This window comes from Mobula hypostoma, chromosome 1 (assembly GCF_963921235.1).
Source record: "Mobula hypostoma chromosome 1, sMobHyp1.1, whole genome shotgun sequence".
Taxonomy (NCBI): Eukaryota; Metazoa; Chordata; class Chondrichthyes; order Myliobatiformes; family Myliobatidae; genus Mobula; species Mobula hypostoma.
The window spans coordinates 229,884,648-229,908,941 of record NC_086097.1 but is presented as its reverse complement, the minus strand read 5'-3'; the positions used below and the strand labels follow the sequence as shown (position 1 = coordinate 229,908,941).

Here is a 24,294-nt window from a genome sequence, read left to right as displayed (position 1 = left end):
CCTAAAAGTGGCGTCACAGCTAGATAGGGTCGTAAAGAGAGCTTTTGGTACATTGGCCTTTATTAATCAAAGTATTGAGTATAAGAGCTGGAATGTTATGATGAGGTTGTATAAAGCATTGGTGAGGCCAAATCTGGAGTATTGTGTTCAGTTTTGGTCACCAAATTACAGTAAGGATATAAATAAGGTTGAAAGAGTGCAGAAAAGGTTTACTAGGATGTTGCCGGGACTTGAGAAACTCAGTTACAGAGAAAGGTTGAATAGGTTAGGACTTTATTCCCTGGAGCGTAGAAGAATGAGGGGAGATTTGATAGAGGTATATAAAATTATGATGGGTATAGACAGAGTGAATGCAAGCAGGCTTTTTCCACTGAGGCAAGGGGAGAAAAAAAAGAGGACATGGGTTAAGGGTGAGGGAGGAAAAGTTTAAAGGGAACATTAGAGGGGGCTTCTTCACACAGAGAGTGGTGGGAGTATGGAATGAGCTGCCAGACGAGGTGGAAAATGCGGGTTCTTTTTTAACATTTAAGAATAAATTGGACAGATACATGGATGGGAGATGTATGGAGGGATATGGTCTGTGTGCAGGTCAGTGGGACTAGGCAGAAAATGGTTCGGCACAGCCAAGAAGGGCCAAAAGGCCTGTTTCTGTGCTGTAGTTTCTATGGTTCTAACAGACTTGATGGGCCGAATTGCCTAATTCTGCTCCTATGCCTTATGGTTTTATGGGGCACTCCTCTGTAGCTTTCACTATTAGACATCTTGCTTGAGAGCGTCACCATCGTATCACCTCTGAACGTATTCTTTACGCGACCAGTCATCCCCGGTCAATAAAGACGTGCCTATCAATATAAAGAATTTGGAAAAAAGAACACCTACCAAAACTCATTATACAATAAACAAAAATGTAAGTATCTGTCATTTAAAATATTATTTCATTGTGCACACTGTAATGTTGATGGTTGCCCTAAATTTGTTTTGTTTTAACAAAATGTCACGCATTCTTCCATTCCTGACATTCAGGATTTCAAGCAGGTTACTGGCATCTACAACAAATCACCATTCTTTATCCAAAAATACTGATAGGAACAAAGTCATCTAATCAGGAAGTGGTTCACAACCTAATCTCAACTATTCACCTCACAAAGTTTACTTGACTACTTAAAATTACTCGTTTTACGGCATCTATGCATATTGATAATATTTACTTTGAACTTTGACTAACAAAAGCAACAGAAAAAAAACTCCGTCGTATTTTTTTTAACCGACTGAGCTATCGGAGTTTTCTGCCCAGCGTCCCAGTGTTCACAGAAAGCAGGTCGGTTAGCCTTAGCAACAAAACTGCTGTAATGCAGATAATTCCTAATAAAATAATTTAGACTTTACTGTTAACCCTCAAACCTACCCTGGATTTGTCAAGACGCGGGAGATGCAGGAATCCGGTGCAACATCTGCTGGAGGATGTCAGCGGCTCAGGCAGTATCTGTGGTGGGGTTGTTGGAAAGGAATTTCGGGTGGAAAACCGGCAATAGGACCCGTTGTTCACAGATGTTGCTCGACCCACTGAATCCCTGCAGCAGATTGTTCTGAAACACGTGCTGTTGAATATACACAGTGGCGAAGTAATTTTGCACTTTAGTAGGTATGGTTTACTTTATCTAGTTGGAGTTTCCCGCAGCCTCTAAATTGTCCTATTGTTTAAAGCGGAACGATCTCAGCGACGTGGGAATTTGAAAGCCTGAACTATTTCAGGCTCGATACATGTGATCACCGAGCTAGTGGTCAGACCCTACAGCTTGATACTCATCCTCTCTGCATCGAGAGACTGCAACAGCAGGCCGGGCCGGGGACGGGAGAGTGGAACACCCGCCCAGCAGCGTCCACTTGGCAGCAGCTCCGCAGCCGCTCTGTCGAGCGCACGGCGTTGTACAGTGAATGACTGCCGGAGGCGTGCACCGCATGCAGCCAATGGGCTCGGGGCACCATCGGGAGTAGCACATGGTTACAGTGAGGGGGCGGGCAGCATTCCGCCGGTACGGAGGGCCACTCCCAGGGAAAGCGCGGAAAATAATTTAAACCGGAGTATGGATCGGCTGGCCGGACTCTGAAAGGAGAAACAAGGCCATGAGTTAGCTCTACTGCGAATCTATGTTAGTTAGTTTTCATAATCTCCGAATGTATCAGTGTTTTCCCCGTCTTTGTGCAAGGTTTAACTCGATGTAAAACTTGATGCTATTCAAAACTCTTGGTGGTGTCCCAGCTCGAGGCACCCAAAATCTGCAGACCCACATTAGCTCTACAATAGCACCTGAATTTCATAACTTTCATCTTTACTTGCAAATTGATATTTCTTCCACTTTGTCTCCTAAATTCCATTATCACTCTCTGAAATTAGAATTTCTGGCCTTTTGATTATTCCCACGCGTATTCACTCATTCAACTGTGTTTGCCTAAATTTCAAATTCCACTCCTAAATCCCACAGCCAGTTTAAGCAAAGTTGTGATCCGCTGTGGGAATACCTCGTATGTTAATAGTCAACAGTGAAAGGTGAATAGGTCAAGGGGGAACATGAGGGGAAACTAATTCACTCGGAGGGTCCTGAGAGTGCGGAATGAGCTGCCAGCGCAAGTGGTGCGTGCGAACTCGATTTCAACGTTTAAGAGACGTTTGAATAGGCACATGGATGATAGGGGTACGGAGGGCTATGGTCCCGGCGCAGGTCGATGGGAGTGGGCAGTTTAAATGGTTTCAGCGTGGACTAGATGGGCCGAAGGGCCTATTTCTGTGCTGCACTATTCTATGACTCAGTATCTCCTTTTGTGAACCTATACTATCTTTTATTTAATAAAACTCTACCTTGTAGATTATTGTTGGTTTTGACTAACGTAAACAGGTGAATACAGTATTTATGAACACTAAATGGGATTAAATAACAGAGGAAGATGTAAAATGTATATGAAAAGATTATTTTACACAGTGAATAAATAAATTTGAATTGAGAAACCAAGTTGTTTTTTTTAAATGTTCATCTCTATTTATCCCTCAATCTCGATTTTCTATTTTCTCCGCTTATAAATCTATTAAAATACTGCAGTTCATTCCCCTTTTTTTTCAGAATTGATTCAGAGAAAAATATAGGCATTCATTCCGCTGTTCTGAAGTCCATTTCTAATTTTGCAAGTTGCAATGTCAGCTTTGCGAGGGCTACGAAAACAAACAACTCTGCTCTGAATGCCGGGCGGTTTGTGGTTTGGTTTGTTTTTGAGAGAAAAAAAATTAACATTTAGTTATTTTTGCAATTGCATCTTTGCATATAATTTCGTATAATAAAACTAATCGAAGGGGGTCAGAAACCTCGCGATGCAAGCTCGTCGTTCTGCAAAGAGATCGATTCTGGGCAGCCGGGTTTGCGCTCCGAGTCCGGCCGGAGATGGGCAGCTTATCCCCGGGGTGATCCAGGCGCTGAAATCCGAAAACAAGGAGTGTGGGGGGCGATGCAACCTCTACATGGTCATGCTGGAGGATGGCACCCTGCGGGAATACCCGGAGGAGGAGATCGTCGTGATGGGACCTGGTTTGCACCACCACCACGTCAGCAAAGTGCAGATGAAATGCAGAGAAAAGGTGTGTAACTAAAACGGAGAATGTGGATTGGGAATGTGCCGGTTTTGCCACCGTGTGCTTCCAAATATTGTCATACCTCCAGTAAGAGGCAGAGAATCATAGCACCACCTGCACCACCACCCTCCCGCTGAGATCCGGCGTCCGAAGCCGAGGCGAGCTCCCTCCCCCCCGGGCACCTTTGGAGGCTGCTGAGCCCCCCGCTGGACCCTTTGTGGGTCTTATCCTGTTGGGAGGGTGGGTCATTCATCCTCCATCTGACTCCCGGCTAGTCAGCTACTTGGAAAGGTTAACCACGCGGTGTTACTTGGCAATGGTCTGCCTGCTGGTGGGGGTTGTTCTCTTCCCCTTCTCCGCAGTGACACCGGGTCGAGGAGAAACCCTTCACCGGCAGCTTTTTGCCGTCGCTTTGTTTGCAGATATGTAAGGTTTTTGCGTCTCGTCTGGTTGTCTGCCGCCGCACTTTTTGAGTTGGCGAGAGCGAAGAGCGGCGGGCACCTCAAACGGGAGCGTGTGGCTCGGGGTCTGCAGAACGTGTCGCTGTTCACCTGGGCAGTGGAGCTTCGTGAAGCAGGACACGGGCACCCACGCACGGCAGCAACAGACGGGAACACAAATTAACACAGAGGAAACCTTGGGGGAAAAATAGCGCCAAAATTCTCTGTTCTGAGAGGAGAGGAAGCGTTGCTGCTGTCTCTCTCTATTTAACAAGCCGGGGTTATTGTAGATCAGCCGCAGTGTGTGTGTGCCGCCTGTTTACTAGAGCTCTAAGTAAACACTGCAGTCAATCAAACCTGGATTGAATGAAAAGCTTCATTGAAAGGTTGTGCGCGGGTGTGCTGGAGTTGCTGCACTGACAGTACGTGCGCTGCCCTACTCGGGGAAGAACAAAGTAACCAAAACAATTGGCCGTGGTCTTTTGGCCTGATCATGAGCAAAGGGCAAGGCCCCACCTCCTGGTGCGGTCACTTCGGAACCATTCAAAATGTTAACTGTTGCAGATTACATTCAACAACTGTGTATGCAGAAAATGAGGAAGTAGAAATACTTGCGTAGAAAAATATTTTGTAAAGGACTGTGAGCCCCTCGTTGCGCATGGTGTTGGCTTTCATCAATATTATGCAGTGTTAGATTGTTTACAGAGGATTGGCACCGGTCTGTATTTAGAAACGATTGCAACAAAGGCACATTGATAGATCAATAGCTTATTAAACCACACAAAATAGCCTATTAAAGTAATGCTTGAGATTGCCTGTATTTCAACCACATCATTCTTGTCTAATTGTGTTTGATAATTGTTATTTAATAATCTTGTGTGTTGCTTGCTTTAAACGTGCTCACACCAGATTCTTTAAAATTCCTAAATATAACTCAGGTAAACATTTAAAAAAGAGCTAAAATAGGCCGACAAGAGAACACTCCTCAGTTGATTCATTCTTCCATCACAGCATCCAAACATAATGCTAGTAACCCAATTGTCTTTGTCTCCTTTGTTTTTCATGGATCTCTTTTATATTATTTCTGGAATTAGGATTGCAAAATGTAGTTTACGGGTTTTTCTACTGAAAAGCAACTATGAACAATTGTGCTGTGAGTGCATTGGGATTAGTGACCTGTATGTTCACTAAACTGTGCCCTAGGTGGGAGCATTGAGGGTTGTGCTTAAGATTCTGCAGATACTTCAACTGCCTCCTAGAGGAGGGAGTATAAAATGGAGGGGGTTTTGTGCCAGGTTCTCAGGCGCAACTTTTATAAGAGAAGGGGAGAAGGGCACTCATTGGAAATATTCATATTTTCAACCGATTTTCTGTCATGAAAGATGTTCCACAATAAAAAAAGCAGGAGAAAAATATTGGAATTGTTGTGAAGAAATTAAAATCTGTATAGCAGGTGGGTGCTCTTCATAATTATTTGTAAATTTATATACATGCATTTTCCCAATACAGGTGTTGTTGACTTCTGAATGACTTTTTGGTGAATCTAATTGGATTCTCCTCAAAAGCTGTCGCCAAACATAGCCTACGAATTGTTTAAAATCAGTATTTGAATTACTTAAAAATCACTTTCAAGTTAGAGACCTTTTTTGATTCTGGAAGCAATGAAGTCTGTAACAGTTCATTACCAAATTCACTCCTGCTCTCCTGGCCCAACCCCTGTGTCTCCTACCATTAGTAATGTAAACAATCATACTTATTGGGAGCATTGTGTGCAGTTCTGTTTACCACACTAAAGGCAGAGGCTTTGAACGGGATGTAGAAGGGAGACACTGGGATGTTGGTTTAGAATCTCTTAGTTATAAAGAGAGGTTGGACAAACTTGGGTTGTTTTTTTCTCTGGAGTGTCACAGGCTGTGGGAGGGGGACTTGATCGAATCTGTAATTGTGAGGTGCATTGACAGGTTAGATGGTCAGAGTCTTTTATCAGGGTTCAATTGCCAAGTCCTGAAAGCCATATCAGAAGAGAGAAGGGGCGTTTCATTGACACCCATCATATGTTGAAAGGCCCTGACAGAGTGGATATGGAGAGGATGTCCCCTTTGGTGAGGGAGTCTAGGGCCAGAGGACGCTGCCTCAGAATAGAGAGGAGTCCATTTAGAACGGAGATCAGGAGGAATCTCTTAAGCCAAAGAGTGGTGAATCTGGAATTCATTGCCACAGGTGGCTGTGGAGGCCAAGTCATTTTGGTATATTTAAAGCAGAGGTTGATAGATTCCTGATTAGTCGGGGCAGGAAGGGATACGGGGAGAAGGCAGGAGATTGGGGCTGAGAGGGAAAATGGAACAGCCATGATGACATGGCAGAACAGACTCGATGGGACAAATGGCCTAATTCTGTTCCTCTACCTTATCTGTCACAATGGGGGTGCTGGGAACCGACCCAAATGCAAGACACAGACACTGAAGTACAATGAACAGGACTTGACTGGAGAAGGGACGTGACAGGATACAGGCAAGGAGCAGGGACAAGTACGCAGACTTGGGCTAGGGAAAGCGGGACCCGAACTAGGAACCATGGACGAGGAGACAAGGCTCGGACTCTGAGCCCGAGACTGGACAAGGACCCAGAACCTGGGTCTTTCCTCAGGCTCGGACCCCAGAACCAGGCAAGTACATGACATGGCTTGAGGCCGGGGTCTTGGGTCTTGAGCTTGGCTTGGGATCCTCGAGGCTTGGGGTCTTGGGTCTTGAGCTTGGCTTGGGATGGGATCCTCAAGGCTTGGGGTCTTGGATCTTGAGCTTGGCTTGGGATCCTCGAGGCTTGGGGTCTTGGGTCTTGAGCTTGGCTGCAGGCTGGGGTCTTGGGTCTTGAGCTTGGCTAGGGATCCTCGAGGCTTGGGTTCTTGGAGCTTGGCTTGGGATCCTCAGGGCTTGGGTTCTTGGAGCTTGGCTTGGGATCCTCGAGACTTGGGTTCTTGGAGCTTGGCTTGGGATCCTTGAAGCTTGGGTTCTTGGAGCTTGGCTTGGGATCCTCGAGGCTTGGGATCTTGGAGCTTGGCTTGGGATCCTCGAGGCTTGGAGCTTGGCTTGGGATCCTCAAGGCTTGGGTTCTTGGAGCTTGACTTGGAATCCTCAAGGCTTGGGCTCCTGGAGCTTGGCTTGGGGTGGCACATGCAAAAATGCCATTCCCTATTCCCAGTTCCTCCGTCTCCGCTGCATCTGCTCCAAGGATGAGGTTTTCCGTTCCAGGACATCTCAAATGTCCTCTTTCTTTAAGGATCGTGGTTTCCCTTCTGCTGTCATTAATGATGTCCTCACCCGCATCTCCTCCATTTCCCGCACTTCGGCTCTCACCCCATCCTCCCGCCACCACAACAGGGACAGAGTTCCCCTTGTCCTCACCTACTACCCCACTAGCCTCCGGATCCAACACATTATCCTCCGCAACTTCCGCCACCTTCAACAGGACCCCACCACTAAGCACATCTTTCCCTCTCCGCCTTCCGCAGGGATCGGTCCCTCCGCGACTCCCTGGTCCACACGTCCCTCCCCACGGATCTCCCACCTGGCACTTATCCCTGTAAGCACAAGTGCTACACCTGTCCCTACACCTCCTCTCTTGCCAGTATTCAGGGCCCCAAACAGTACTTCGAAGTGAGGCAACACTTCACTTGTGAGTCTGTTGGGGTCATCTATTGCATCCGGTGCTCCCGGTGCGGCCTCCTCTACATCGGTGAAACCCGACGCAGATTGGGGGACCGCTTCGTCGAGCACCTCCGCTCTGTCTGCCAAAACAGACAGGATCTCCCAGTAGCCACCCACTTCAACTCTGCTTCCCACTCCCATTCAGATATGTCCATACATGGCCTCCTCTACTGCCATGATGAGGCTGAACTCAGGTTGGAGGAGCAACACCTTATATACCGTCTAGGTAGTCTCCAGCCCCTTGGTATGAACATAGAATTCTCCAACTTCCGGTAATTCCCTCCCCCTCCCTTCCTCTATCCCTATGTCACTCTGCCCCCTCTCCCAGCTGCCTACCACCTCCCTCATGGTTCCGCCTCCTTCTACTACCCATTGTGTTTTCCCCTATTCTTTCTTCACCTTTCCTGCCTATCACCTCCCTGCCTCCCCTCCCTCACCCCTTTATCTTTCCCCTTACTGGTTTTTCACCTGGAACCTACCAGCCTTCTCCTTCCCACCCTCCCCCCACCTTCTTTATAGGGCCTCTGCCCCTTCCCCCTACAGTCCTGAGGAAGGGTTCCGGCCCGAAACATCGACCGATCTTTTCCACTGATACTGCCCGACCTGCTGAGTTCCTCCAGCGTGTTGTGAGTGTTGCTTTGGCCCCAGCATCTGCAGATTATTTTGTGTTTACCAATCAAGAATCTATCAGCCTCCACCTTAAATACACCCGATGACCAGGTCTCCACGGCCGCCTATGGCAACAAATTCCACTCTGGCTAAGGAAATTCCTCCTCTTCTCTGTTCTAAAAGGACATCCCTCTGTTCTGAAGCTATGTCCTGTAGTCTTAGACTCCCTCACCATAGGAAACATCCTCTCCACATCCACTCTGTTGCGGCCTTTGAACATTCAGTAGTTTTCATGAGATTGCCCCCCACCCCATGCTTCTGGAACCCTGCATGCATTTCATTTAATTGTGTAAGTCTGAGATTCTACACAATCTGTGCCATAATTCAGTGTGATAATTCTCACTGGTTACTTTTCCAGATGTAAATTCACTTCATTTGTTTAATTTCTTAACATTCTTCTGGTCTGCTCCTTTCTTACCACAAATCCCTGCTGTCTCAATCTTTATTGAAATACAAAGGCATTTGGAATGGCAAGACTGCCGGGAGTACAGTTCAGAGGGAGGTGAATCACAAGGAGGCCACTTGGTTATCTTATGACCATGAGTGATATTGCCCAACAGATCTCAAGGACTTTTTTTTAAAGCTTTGCATAATTCGCAAATTGCTAATCATATTTTCTAGTTAGCTTAAGCTTCTCAAAGAAGTGATTTAACTCGAAAGACTGTCATTTCTTCATGGAGAAAGAAATTTCAATCTAAAATATTGAGAAATTTGCCTACCATCCATGAGGGACATTTATCACGAGCGCTGTATATGCAGGGCTCTATTAAAGATCCGACCCATCCATCTAGCATCCTCTTTGACTTTCTACAGTCAGGCAGAAGACTACGATGCATAAAAACAGGAATGGTTAGAATGAGAAACAGGTTCTTCCCCCAGGCCATTAGGCTTCTGAGCTCCCTGCCACATCGTATTTGAAGTGTCACTGTTCTAGTACAATATTTAATATTAATACACTATAGTTTGTTATTTATGTGTAATCCATCTGTAGATTTTATTCTTACCTTGTTAAGTTATTGTGTGTTATGCACTTTACACCCTGATTCGGAGAAACATTGTCTTGTTTCTATATACATTATTTGGTTATATACGTTACATACATATACAGTATATAGTTAAATGATAATAAACTTGATTTGATACTGGTCTTTAGAGAGGCATAACATTGTATTAGAATAGCAATGTTAGAATGTACATAGGATGGAAAATCTTTGGTTCTTCTGCATGACGTAGATTTGCTATTTAGATCAGCTGATTCATATTTTTCTAGTTAAAAAAATTTACTTTTGTGGGTTTCCAGCTGACTGCTGCTGGCATAATAAATTTATTTATTTTGCAATTATAATCTGCTCACTGCCCACACAGTAAGTTTACATGTTGCATAGCATTATTGGAATAGGTGTGCGGATGCTACAACACTGTTATTGTTGCTTCACCAAATTTAAATTTGCATTTTTAAGTGCTCTCATTTAAAAATAATAAATTAAAAGTGAAACAGCCACCTGCCGCCTTGGCATGTGGCTCTATCTGACTTGGACAGGCTGTGGTAGCTACAACTCTATGCTGCTGGCATCTCATCTTCCCTTCCCCACCCCCCCACCGTTTGCATTCTGGCCTTGTTTCCCATAATGCAGTTGGCACAAGGACAATTGTCAGTAAGTCAGTGTTTAAAAATTAACGACAGCAAATTCTCATGAACCGCAAGTATATATGAATAGTAAGAATGATTTTAGTATGTTATTTCCAATTTTATCTTTCATTTGAATAAAATATGTTCAATTTTGGAAAAAGTAAACCTTTATTTTGCTTTATCTCCCATTGCAATCACAAGTTCTCTCTCTGCCTCTCTCTGACTCTGTCTATCTCTCTCTGCCTCTCTGTGCGTCTCTCCAAACTCAAGTTCCAATCTCCCTCCTAATTGCCAAGCAACTATTGCCAGGGTTAATCATGCAGATGGCTGTAATTTTTTGGAGACACCCCCCCCCCTTAGAGAACTAACAAAATTCAAGGCTGAAATTGATAGATTTTTGGATGCTGAGGGAACTGCGAGACGTGGGAATCAGTTAGGAAAATGAAAGCATGGGATTATGTTTGATCCTACTGAATGATGGAGGAGATTCAAGCCTTCTGCTTCTGCCCCTTCCTTTTGTCGTGTCCCAGACCAGGCCGCCACATCCTTATTTACTTAACCAGCTGGATGCCGAAAGAGAAAGGAAAGTTACAATGAAATCTTGCTGTTAAATTCATTAGCAGTAAACCAGAACTCCTTGTAGGTATGGAGGTCATGGAATTTGGAAGATTGTTGAGAATGTGGACATAGAAATGGATTCAGTTTAGGTGCAGTGCAGATTAAGGGTGACGATTTTTATAAAAGTGAGGAGCTGAGTTTTTAATGTTAGCCTGTTGTACAGAAGCAAGGGCATTTCAGAATATTGTCATGAGGTGATGCTGCGAATGTGTTTGAGAGGCAGGATGAAAATGAACTCCAGGTGCCCTGGGCAATAAGGAGCTAGTGTTACAGACTGTGATGAGCCCCAATTTTGCACAGTGGAGTTACCAGGAGAAGGAAGAGCAAATACAATGATACATTTACATGGAAAGGGAAAATACATAACAAGGTTCACCAGTGACCTGTAAGGGAGATCACCTACAAAATCCCGCTCAGAGTGGCCCTACCTAAAGTCACTTTGCTCACAGATCAGGCTAGAATTCTATGATAATTGATGAGCACTGCAAAGTGACACAGGGCAATTTGAACATCTTGCATTTATTTAGTGCCTTCAGTCTGGTGTACCATTCCAAGCTGCCACACAAGAGAGTTATCGAAACATTTCAGATGCAGAACTGCAGTAGAGGATATTGAGTCACATGATTAAAACTTGAAAGCAAATGTTAAGGACTAACTTAGGGAGACATGGAGAATCTTGGAGGAAATTAAAACTGAGTTTGGCCAAAAACATTGACACCAGTGGTGGAGAAATCAAAATTGGGAGGAACACTAGGGTACAATTGGAGGAATGCTGAGATCTTCAAGTGTCATAAAACTCTCGAACCAGCCCCTTCAGTCCCCGCTAATCCTATCTTCCAGCGCTCTGCCTATAGTCTTCAATGCCATAGCATTTCAAATGCTGAGTTACTGTAAGTACTGTGAGAGTACCTGCCTCCCAACAGGAAGTTTCTCCCAGATTTTGACACCCCATCAGGAAGTGTCTTCCAGGTTTCAAATGCACTTTGAGTGAGAAAAAAATCCACCCTTTTCCCTTCTAAATCTATATCCTCAGATTTTAGATATTTCTGATGTGGAGAAACATTTCTTCAAGATTCAGGATTTAAGATTACTTATTGCCACTAAATGTAAGGAGAACAAAACGATTGTTAACTCCAGATCTGATGCAGCATTAAAAAAACCCAATAAGCGTAAAAACACAATGAATATAAATATAAAAGCAATCCTGTAAAACACAATGTACAAATAACTGAGTGTGGCCGTATATACAAAGATTAGTTTACATACAGTAGTCTATGTGTAGGTGCAGGGCTTACTGAGAATTGACCAGGAATGGGAACTCTGGTTGACATTTGACTAACAAGCCTGAAGGTGTTCTTTGCCCTAGGTGAAATCCACAAAATGTGCACACCCCTGGTCTGATTAATTATTCAGTAAGTGAAAATTAAATAAAAAGATGCTGGAGATCCAAAATAAAACAGAATTAATAGATAATTTAATTTATTATCTTATTTTATAACATGGAGTGAACTATTCTGATAGGCTGCATCACTGTCTGGTGTGGTGGGGGGCTACTGAACAGGACTGAAAGAAGCTGCAGAGGGTTGTAAATTTAGTCGGCTCCATCTCCACCTACAAAGTACCCAGGACATCTTCAAGGAGCGGTATCTCAGAATAGCAGCGTCCATTATTAAGGACCTCCAGCACCCAGAATGTGCCCTTTTTTCACCATTACCATCAGGTGGGAGGTACAGAAGCCCGAAGGCACACCTAGCGATTCAGGAACAGCTTCTTCCCCTCTGTCATTCGATTCCTAAATGGACATTGAACCTGTGAACACTACCTCACTAATATACGTATATTATTTCTGTTTTTTTGCATGATTTTTAATCTGTTCAATACTATAATTGATTTACTTATTTATTATTATTATTTTGTTTTTTCCCCTTCTATATTATGCGTTGCATTGAACTGGTGCTGCTACGTTAACAAATTTCATGACACATGATGGTGATAATAAACCTGATTCTGGTTCTGACTATTTAAGTGCATTTCTGTAATATTTAACAACACTTTTCCAAATAGCAAATGAATGTTTACTGTTATGTAAGAGACACACCACAGGCTCCTTGAGCTCACTCAGCTTTTCAACGACATTATGACTGATGTTGCGTATCAATTCCTTTTTCTGGCCTGATCCTCAGATCCTGTGATCCCTTTAGTGCCTAAAAGTCTATCAATTTTGGTTTTAAATATACTCAGTGATTGAGCAATTACAGAATCCTCTGGTCTCGAAAACCCCAAAGACTGTGGGTGGAGCGTTTTCTGCCTGGAGCTCGGTGACCAGTGGTGTTCCATAGGGATCTGTTCTGGGACCCTTGCTGTTTGGGGGGTTATAAATGACTTGGATGAGGAAGTGGTAGGTTGGCAAGTTTGCAGATGCCATGAAGGTGAGTGGAGCTGTGGGTAGTGTCGAAGGTTTTCGTAGGTTGTAACAGGACATTGACAAGATGCAAAGTTGGGCCGAGGAGATCGAAACCATCGAAGCGAGATTGCAGCGCTGTCTACCAGCCTGTCTCTTGCTGCTGCCCGAGGAAGAAGGTGTCAACGTGTGCCAGTCTCTCTCTCCCTCTCGCTTGCTGCCCCCGAGGGAGAGCCCCTGTGTTTGAATTCTTTCTCATTCTCATTCTCATTCTCTCTCTCTCTCTCTCTCTCACTCTCACTCTCCCTCATTCACTCTCACTCTCACACTCTCACTCTCTCCCTCACTCTCACACTTTCACCCTCAGTCTCTCACTCTCTCACTCTCTATGTTGTCCGAGGATGGTACCGCAGTTCTGTGTCTGCGGTTTGTAGTTTGGACTGTAGTTCTTGGTCGGTCATTTTTCTGTTGCTATTTTGGGCTGCTTTGAATCAGAGTGGCCCTGTAGAAGATGAACACTTGAGCTGAAATGAATATGGACTCTTATGATTTTGTGCTTCACGTTCTGTGTTTTCACTTGCTCCTTCTTGTGTTGTTTGCGTGGGAGGGAATGGGTTCATGATCTTGCTGCCGATTGTGCAATTTGTATTTTTGCACATTGGTGGGAGGGGGCAGGTGTTGACGTTTTCTCTTTGAACAGGTTCCATGGTTTTCTTTGTTTGGTGACTGTCTGTGGGGAAGACAAATCTCAGGGTTGTATACTGCATACATACTTCGATAATAAATGTACTTTAAATTCTTTGACTCCTTTGAAGTGGCAGATGGGGTTCGAAGTCGGCCTAACATTGTGGGCCGAAAGGCCTGTACTGTGCTGTGGTGTTCTATGTTCTGTTTGCAACTCTCTAAGTGAATATATACTTCCTCATTTTGAGTCCTAATTGGCTATCTCCTTGTTGTCATAGTTTCATCAGTGAATGGATTGTAAGTTTTAATAGTGACAGGTAACTAGGAAGGTTTGTTCTTGTATTTCAGAGCAAAGTGATTTTTCACTCAAGGAGAAGTATTTTTTTGTTTTTGTTCTTAAGGCTCCATTAATCCCTCATTATCCTGACCAGCCATGCAATATGGGACTCCAAAGCATTGGAGGTTTCCCTTACTCCACGGACCTGAGTGATTCAGTAGGGTTCTTGCATCAGTATCGCAGCTCTCATTATCAAGTTTTTAAATTTGGCGTTAGCTCGCAAATTGTCAGATTTAATTTATTTGCCATTTTAGAATTTGAGATTGAAACGTTGCACACAACCATTACATGCAACACCCAACAGCAGGTCAATTCTTCAAATGGTTAGTGCATAGGAACCATTGGCTGGAATTTCTTGGCAGCTGTATTAGCTCAGATGAAAACTATCTTTGTCTTAAATCAACTTTATGTGCATTTTGTTAAACCTCAACTTGTCCCTTTGTTTTTACTGAATGCAGAAAGTTTCGATTGTAGCATCCTTTAACTCAAAGTGCTGAAAAGCAATTAATCTGTCATTTGTTGAACATTACATCTAGAACGGCCAGTATTTCAGAGGTAGTCGTTTCTTTCTGTTTCTTTTGCTTACCAACTTGTCATCTCTTTCACTCATCCATAACTTGGAAGAAACAAAATAGGCTGCTCCAGGCTGTCTGACATTTTAACAGCGTCTGATAAACTTATTAAGGAAATGAGCAGTAAAGATAAAAAACATAATTCTGTTAATTTAATTAACAACTTTGCTAAAAGCACTTTACAATCATTGAAATGCATTTGAAATATTAACACTGTCTAATCTAAAAAGTGCAGGACAATTTGTATACATCATTGTGCTGTGCCGTATGATGTTGGCGACATGGTCTTTGATCATTATTGTTCTTGGCAAATTTTTCTACAGAAGTGGTTTGCCATTGCCTTCTTCTAGGCAGTGTTTTTAGATGACTGGTGACCCCAGCCATTACACTGGACAGCGAATTAGTTGATGCTTTTGTTTATACTCAGTGTCTGATGCTTCTCACTTAAGTGTCCAACAATAATCAGCCGGCATTGATGGATTCCTGTTGCCTTGATACTATTTCTCTATGACCTCAATGTATGTCAAGATTTGCAGGGAAGAAGTCTAAATGGGAAGCATGCTCTCAACCAGCTGCATGTGGCTTGGTGCTCTGTAGTTAGAAACATAGAAAACCTACAGCACAATACAGGCCCTTCGGCCCACAAAGCTGTGCCGAACATGTCCTGACCTTAGAAATTACCTAAGCTTACCCATAGCCCTCTATTTTTCTAAGCTCCATGTACCTATCCAGGAGTCTCTTAAAAGACCCTCCATTTCCACCTCTACTACTGCCGCCGGCAGCCTATTCCATGCACTCACCACTCTCTGTGTAAAAAAACTTACCCGTGACATCTCCTCTGTACCTACTTCCAAGCACCTTAAAACTGTGCCCTCTCGTGCTAGCCATTTCAGCCCTGGGGAAATGCCTTTGACTATCCACATGATCAATGCCTCTCATTATCTTATAGGATCAATGCCTCTCATTATTTGTACACCTCTATCAGATCACCTCTCATCCTCCGTCGCTCTAAAGTGAAAAGGCTGAGTTCACTCAACCTATTCTCATAAGGCATGCTCCCCAGTCTAGGAAACATCCTTGTAAATCTCCTCTGCACCCTTTCTATGGTTTCCATATCCTTCCTGTAGTGAGGTGTCCATCTGCCACTTCTCAGTCCAGTTTTGCATCCTATCAATGTCCCGCTGACAGCCCTCCACACTATCCACAACACCCCCAACCTTTGTGTCATCAGCAAATTTACTAACCCATTCCTCCACTTCCTCATCCAGGTCATTTATGAAAATCACGAAGAGAAGGGATTCCAGAACAGATCCCTGAGGCACACCACTGGTCACCAACCTCCATGCAGAATATGAGCCATCTACAAACACTCTGCCTTCTGTGGACAAACCAGTTCTGGATCCACAAGGCAATGTCCCCTTGGATCCCATGCCTCCTTACTTTCTCAGTAAGCCTTGCATGGAGTACCTTATCAAATGCCTTGCTGAAATCCATATACACTACATCTACTGCTGTACCTTCATCACTGTGTTTAGTCACATCCTCAAAAAACTCAATCAGGCTCATAAGGCATGACCTGCCTTTGACAAAGCCATACTGACTATTCCTAATCATATTATGCCTCTCCAAATGTTCATAAATCCTGGCTCTCAGGATCTTCTCCATCAACTTACCAACCACTGAAGTAAGACTCACTGGTCTATAATCTCCTGGGCTAGCTCTACTGCCTTTCTTGAATAAGGGAACAACATCCGCAACCCTCCAATCCTCCGCACCCTCTCCCGTCCTCTTAGATGATGCAAAAATTATTGCCAGAGGCTCAGCAATCTCCTCCCTCGCCTCCCACAGTAGCCTGGGGTACATCTCATCCGGTCCTGGTGACTTATCCAACTTGATGCTTTCCAACAGCTCCAGTACATCCTCTTCATTAATATCTATATACTTAAGCTTCTCAGTCTGCTGCAAGTCATCCCTACAATCGCCAAGGTCCTTTCTGTAGTGAATACTGAAGCAAAGTATTCATTAAGTACCTCTGCTATCTCCTCTGGTTCCAGACACACTTGATTGGTCCTATTCTGTCATGTCTTATCCTCTTACTCTTCACATACTTGTAGAATGCTTGGGGGTTTTCCTTAATCCTGTCCGCCAAGGCCTTCTCATTGCCCTTGCTAGCTCTCCTAATTTCATTCTTAAGCTCCTTCCTGCCAGCCTTATAATCTTCTAGATCTCTATCATTACCTAGTTTTTTTGAACCTTTCGTAAGCTCTTCTTTTCTTCTTGACAAGATTTACAACAACCTTTGTACACCACGGTTCCTGTACCCTACCATCCTTTCCCTGTCTCATTGGAATGTACCTATGCAGAACCTCACGCAAATATCCCCTAAATATTTGCCACATTTTTTCTGTACGTTTCCCTGAGAACATCTGTTTCCAATTTATGCTTCCAAGTTCCTGCCTGATAGCCTCATATTTCCCCTTACTCCAATTAAACTTTTCCCCTACTTGTCTGTAACTATCCTTCTCCAGTGCTGTGGTAAAGGAGATAGAATTGTGATCACTATCTCCAAAGTGCTCTCCCACTGAGAGACCTGACACCTGACCAGGTTCATTTCCCAATACCAGATCAAGTACGGCTTCTCCTCTTGTTGGCTCATCTACATATTGTGACAAGAAACCTTCCTGAGCACACCTAACAAACTCCACCCCATCTAAACTTCTAACTCTAGGGAGGTGCCAATCAATATTTGGGAAATTAGTATCTCCCACCACAACAGCCCTGTTATTATTTCATCTTTGCAGAATCTGTCTCCCTCGATGTCCCTGTTACTATTGGGTGGTCTATAAAAAGCACCCAGTACAGTAATTGACCCCTTCTTATTCCTAACTTCCATCCACAGAGACTCTGTAGACAGCCCCTCCATGACTTTCTCCTTCTCTGCAGCTGTGACACAATCCCTGTTCAACATTACCACGCTCCCACCTCTTTTGCCTCCCTCCCTGTCCTTTCTGAAACATCTAAAGCCTGGCACTTGAAGTAGCCATTCCTGCCCCTGCACCATCCAAGTCTCTGTAATGGCCACGACATGGCACCAAGTGCTGATTCACACTCTAAGCTCATCCATTTTGTTCACAATACTCCTCGCATTAAAATAGACACATCTCAAACTATCAGTCTGAGTGTCTCCCTTCTCTATCACCTGCCTATCCTCCCTCTCACACTCTCTCCAAGCTTTCTCTATTTGTGAGCCAACCTCCCTTTCCACGGTCACTTCAGTTCGGTTCCCACCCCCCAGCAGTTCTAGTTTAAGCTCTCCCCAGTAGCTTTAGCAAACCTCCTCGCCAGGATATTGGTCCTCCTGGGATTCAAGTGCAACCTGTCCTTTTTGTACAGGTCACACCTGCCCCAAAAGAGGTCCCAATGATCCAGAAATCTGAATTCCTGTCCCCTGCTCCAATTCCTTAGCCACGCATTTATCCTCCACCTCACTCTATTCCTATACTCACTGTCACATGGCACAAGCAGTAATCCCGAGATTACTACCTTTGAGGTCCTACTTCTCAATTTCCTTTCTAACTCCCTGTAGTCTGATTTCAGGACCTCCTCCTTTTTCCTACCTATGTCGTTTGTACCAATATGTACCACAACCTCTGGCTGTTCTCCTTCCCACTTCAAGATATTGTGGATGCGATCAGAAACATCACGGACCCTGGCACCTGGGAGGCAAACTACCATTCGGGTTTCTTTCCTGAGCCCACAGAATCATCTGTCTGACCCTCTAACTATAGAGTCCCCTATCACTGCTGCCATCCTCTTCCTTTCCCTACCCTTCTGAGCCACAGAGCCAGACTCTGTGCCAGAGGCGCGACCACTGTTGCTTCCCCCAGGTAGGCCGTCTCCCCCATACTCAAACAGGAGTACTTACTGTTGAGGGGGACAGCCACTGGGGTACTCTCTAGTATCTGCCTCTTGCCGTTCCCTCTCCTGACTGTTATCCACTTATCTGTCTCCCCAGGCCCCGGTGTGACTACCTGCCTATAGCTCCTCTCTATCACCTCCTCACTCCCTGACCAGACGAAGGTCATCGAGTTGCAGCTCGACGCACCTGGCGCAGATGTGGCCATCTGGGAGGCTGGGAGTCTCTAGGACCTCCCACATCTGACAGAGAGCACAGAAAACCAGCCTCACTCACGTACTTTCTGTCTGTATTCTACACAGTTAACCTACCTCGCCTCCACCCTTTGTCGCTGAAGCCCCGTTGAGCCAAAGCCTTCCTACTCTACTCCCTCTACTGTATAAACCTCTCTTCTTTTTAAACTCTTCTTGCTGTTCTCACTGGCTGACGTCCACATGCTTGTGCAGTTGTGCCCCTTTCAAACCGCTGAAGAAATAACCAAGAAAATTTCCAACCAACAACTCTGAATGCCTTTCATGCAATTTTCTCCAATCCCACTTGATGTTCTTCCAATTGTCTGTCATTGAAGGCCTGTTTGATTTGTGGACCAACAAAAATGCCTGCCTTAATCTTGGCATCAGTTATTCTGACTTGAATTATGAATTAAAATAACAAATACAAGCAATTTGAAAAAAATGGTGCAAGATAGGGATATTTCATAGTGACTTTCTTGATCGGCGGCCCAAAATCCATAAGATACACCTGAAAGAATTCAGGAAGCAAAATCTTTGTTATCCAGTGTTATCAATACTCTTCAGAGATTGTTTGCCTGGCTTCAGTGGTCACATAACCAACACTTGTATTATACACCAGCTGCTTTCATGGCTTCATGTGACTCAGATCGAGGGGCTAAGCAGGTGCTAGACCTTGTCCAAGGGTGGCCTGCAGACTAGCAGAGGGAAGGAGCATCCTACACCTTCTTTGGTAGAGACGTATCACCACTCCACCACCCAAAATGTGGATATATATAACAAAAAAAAATTCTGAGCTGTATTGATGAAGAGATAAATATTGGTCTTCAAACAATGTTATGTGATAAAATATTTAGGCATCCTAGAGAAGGTGAATGTGGCCTTGTTTTAATTTCTCACCTGAAAGATGGGAACTTTCTGGATCAAGTGCTCCTTCAGTATTGCATTAAGTGCCAGTCGAAATCATGGCTCATGCCTCTGAAATGGTACATAAAACCACAGTGACTGATTCAGAGGCAAGAATGTTCCTTCCAGAGCCAAACCAATCTTCAATTCACATAATTAACATATCTGTTTTTCAGCAAGTGGTTCCGTTTCTAGGGACGTGCCGTTACTTTGTACATGTTGTCAACCTTCAAGTGTTCTGTTCCTGTTTTAAAGTTCGATTATTACCCATTTGGTAACTTAAAGCGGTGGTTTAGATTTGCAATGGGATTTGCATATAAAAATAGTTTGTGCCACAAACTATTTCCATTTCTTAAATAGTGTTATTCTCCTGTAATTTTCATGGTAATTATTGTTTTCACCTTTCTTCTGAAAAATTCTTTACTTAAATGTATTGGTCCACCCTCCATGTTATATCCTGTGGACGTCTTGAGACACACAACCACTGCATTGCAATCTTTTTAAAGCTATATCTGGGGGAAAGGCAGGAGATTGGGACTGAGAGGGAAAACGGATCAACCATGATGAAATGGGGGAGCAGATTCGATGGGCCAAATGGCCTAATTCTGCTTCTATATTTTATGGTCTTGTATCTAGGAATTTACTTAACCTTTCATTTTTGGAATGCTCAACTCAAAATACTTTATTGGGAAGAAATCTATTAGTGTTTTCTCATTATGCATATTTAAACATGTATTTTATCCAATGTTAAGAGAACAGACAATTTTCGTACGAACACCGTGTGGGATGCATGTACAGTTATCATATGGAAAATGTGGTAAGGTGTACTGCCTTTTGATGTCTAAAAATTGAGTGAGAAACTAAGGGGTTCAGGAAGACACTTGGTTGTTAGGGAAAGGCCTGTTTCTGTTTCTGTACTGTACAGTTCAATGACTATCTGTGACTGTAATTCAATGCAAATAATTTTTGGTCTTTGCTAAGTGCTGTAGAGCTTGGAGTTGTTGTTTCAAATGTTCGGTTAATTTTTTTAACCACTGGAGTGATCATAACAATAGACAGATTTTAGTAAATAGGTTCATCTAATTTTAGAAAATATCAAAATGCGTAACTAATGCAAATATAGTTTTGGTAGAAGAAATTGAACGTTGCTAGGATGATGCTCCTTTGAAGTCTCTTGTCTTATTCCTTCCACCCTCTATTTAAGCCTTTCTGTTCTCCCAAAATTAGAATTCACTCCACGATCTGCTGCTGTATGTAGCTTTTCCATTGCTCCTAGAGAGCCCAACTCCTTCTTGTGATTGTTTTTTTCTCTTTTTATAGGCGTGTTGATCTGGGAGTAAAAGATTTCTGGCTGTCCAGCCTATGTGTGCCTCTCATAATCTTGTAAACTTCTATCATGTCTCCTCTTAGACTATGCCGCTCCACAGAAAACAACCCATGTTTGTCTAACCTCTCCTTTATAGCACATTCTCTCTAATCCTGGTGACTCTTTTCTGCACCCTCTCCAAAGCCCCCATATCTTTCCTGTAATGGGGTGACCAGTATTGAATGCAGATACGGCTTAAACAGTTTGATAAACCAGTGACGTAACTTCTTGACACTTGTACTCAGTGGCTCAACTAAGTAAGACAAGCATGCCATACACCTTCTTAACTACTGTTACATACTCTGTAACGGGTTAAAGAACCAGCAGAAATGGAACACACCTGGAGCCTGGTTCTGCTCTCAATGAATTCTATTTTATTAATAACTACGTAATAAAGTAACATAAAACCAGATAAATCAAACAGGTTAGCAGAGATTATGCATATATATAGGTGTGGAAATATAAAACCCAAACTTCTTCAAGCTTAGGTGGCAAGTGATGCAGTCTTACAATGGTAGGTAAATGAAATCAGTTCAGTTCATGTTATTGAGTTGAGTAGAATTGAGGAGAGATAGAGAGGTGTTTTGTTGTCCACGTAAGCCGATGCCATTGATTCTTCCTGTTGTCCTCCGAAACTTCCAAGTTAGCCAAACTTGACCAACTTAAGAGCGCCGTCTTCAAGTGATAATCTACCAACCCAGGCAAGGGTTAGACACACAGGTAGACTCCACAGGGTCGCTCTTTCACGCACTAATAATCACAGATCAATTCCTGTCAATCGATCCTCAGTCCCACACTCATGGGCAGCTGAACAGAGCAGTGGTAACATCACCACACCTTAGTGCGTTCGCGTGTCCTGCGAAACAGGCAATTACGCCTATTTAAATACTGTTGTGCTGAACACCAGCTGTCCATCAAGTAGCTCCTCCCTTCTCTCTCTGTAGGAACTCAGAAGCTGGCAGTGTCCTTGCAGAAATTCCAAACAAACTGTGAGCAGTCTTCGCCCGCCTCTCTCTCTCTCTCTCTCTCTCTCTCTTTTTTTAAAAGCACAGTCCATAATGAATCACTCAGGATATCGTCACACTACCCTATCAACTTATGCAGCTGCTTTCAGGGAGCTATGGTCCTAGACCCATCTCTATATCAACACTATTAAGGGTCTACCATTAACTGTCTGCTGTCCCTTTATTGACCAACTATATTGTATCCTCTTTGTACGTCCTTTTCAGGGAGTGTTAGTGCCTGTTACCATTGAAGATGTTTATTTGCCATTATCTTTCCAGATTTCCATGAAACATTCGATAAAGTTCATTACTATAGTGAAACTGATTGAGGATAGAAATTAGTGGGTTTTCATTAAGGCAAAGATGTCACTTGAAGGGGCAGTGTTAGGCTCGTTGTACCATGATTTAACAATTGTGGTTCAAGAACTTTGTGCAGCCTTGTTGCATATTCATTTGAAGGGATGATTGGTTAAATCAAAGGTTATAGTTAGGACTCACAATGAGTTCAACTAATAGAAGCAAGTGCGTAAAATACTGACAGGAAAATGACCTTCGATCTTGTCGGATTAATTAATTGGTACTTTATGTATAGATCAAATAATCTGAAATAAATGAAGCTGGAAAGAATTCAGGATTGATAGTAGAGTCAGACTTAAATCTTTGTCAGTCTGAAATAAACAAAGGGAATAGAATTCTGAATTAGAGCCATGGTGCGCTTCAGCACACAACAGGCCATTTGGCCCATCTAGTCCAGCTTAGTCCCATCAACCTGCTCCTGGACCATAGCCCTCCATATCCCTGCCATCCATGTACCTATTCAAATTTCTCTTAAATGTTGAAATCCAACCTATATCCACGACTTCCGCTGGCAGCTTGTTCCACACTGTCACCACCCCCTGGGTGAAGAAGTTCCCCCTCATGTTCCTCTTAAACATGCCACATTTCACCCTTAACCCATGGCCTCTATTACTTGGCTTCAACCAATCACATGCTGAACTATATGGTACAAAGTTTGATTGTTCCTCAAGTGCCTTGTTCTATTTTTGCCATCGAACGTTTCCAGTTTTTGAAGAGCACAGGAGCAGGGCATAGACTCTGATTTCTGACATTCTTGGATTAAGCTAAAAGGAAAATATTGTCTCTTTGGCCTTGACAGAAGATACTGGCAGGACAGTATGTAAGGAGAGGCAATGCAGATCCAAATTTTATTTAAGTATAAGTCAAGGTCATCTCCAGCACCACCTATAAATTTGCCAACGACGCAGCTGTTGTTAGTGGTGAGGAGGAGGTGTACAGAGGTGGGATAGATCAGCTGGTTGAGTGGTGATGCAACAACATCCTTGCACTCAGTGTTAGGAAGACCAAAGAATTGATTGTGAATTTCAGGAAGGGGAAATTGAGGAAACACACATCAGTCCTCGAGGGATCAGCAGTGGAAAGGATAAGCAATTCCACGATCCTGGCTGTCAACATTTTTGAAGACCAATATATTGATGCAATATCAAGGCACAACAGCGGCCATATTTCATCAGGAGTTTGGGGAGGTTTGTTAGGATATTAAAGTCTCGCAAATTTCTACAGATGGAGAGCATTCTGACTGGTTGCATTACCATCTTATAAGGAGGGGCCACTGCACAAGATCGGTAAAAACTGCAGAAAGTTGTAAACTCAGCCAGCTCCAACCCCAACTTGGAATGGTTGCCCATTTATAGTAATAAGGGGGAATCCATAAACCTTCACTGGGGATACTGTTTGGCGGTGTGGTGTAAAGTGTAGTGTAAGAGTTTTCAGGGTCTCTGACCGGTACTTAGTTTGTACTTCTATGAACTTACCTTCTGTCCATTACGCTACTGGCGTTCAGGGCGGCAATGAAGGGCCTCCATCTCTGGTGATGCTCAGGGCTTCCTTCGTTGGTGACACCCTATCAGTATTCACTCCTGCAAGTCCTGAGTGGAGGCTCGGGAATACCGTCGCACTCAGATGTAGAAGGGTTCTTCATTGCTGTTTCTGTAACAATTTACCAGTCAGGGTTGTTAGCCCTGAGCAGAACCCCTGAACCTGGAGGACCGGTGGACCACTCTTAGTCTGGCTTCCACCCTTTGACCTGTTTGGCATGGGTGACCCTACCAAGAGCCAAAGCTTAAAGACCTGACCGGCCATCATAGCTCCCCAGGTCATTGAAGATAACAAGCCTCCAG

At 43.8% G+C, this 24,294-nt stretch overlaps 1 protein-coding gene across 1 annotated transcript in view; it reads left to right on the top strand.

Moving 5' to 3' along the window:
• The first annotated feature begins 3,215 nt into the window (after positions 1-3,215).
• Positions 3,216-24,294, top strand: part of znf704 (zinc finger protein 704) — a 220,528-nt gene continuing 199,449 nt past the window's right edge. The window contains exon 1 of the mRNA XM_063065602.1: positions 3,216-3,625. Coding sequence (XP_062921672.1) covers positions 3,362-3,625 — 264 coding nt within the window. The 5' untranslated portion in view covers positions 3,216-3,361. The remainder of the gene's footprint in view (positions 3,626-24,294) is intronic.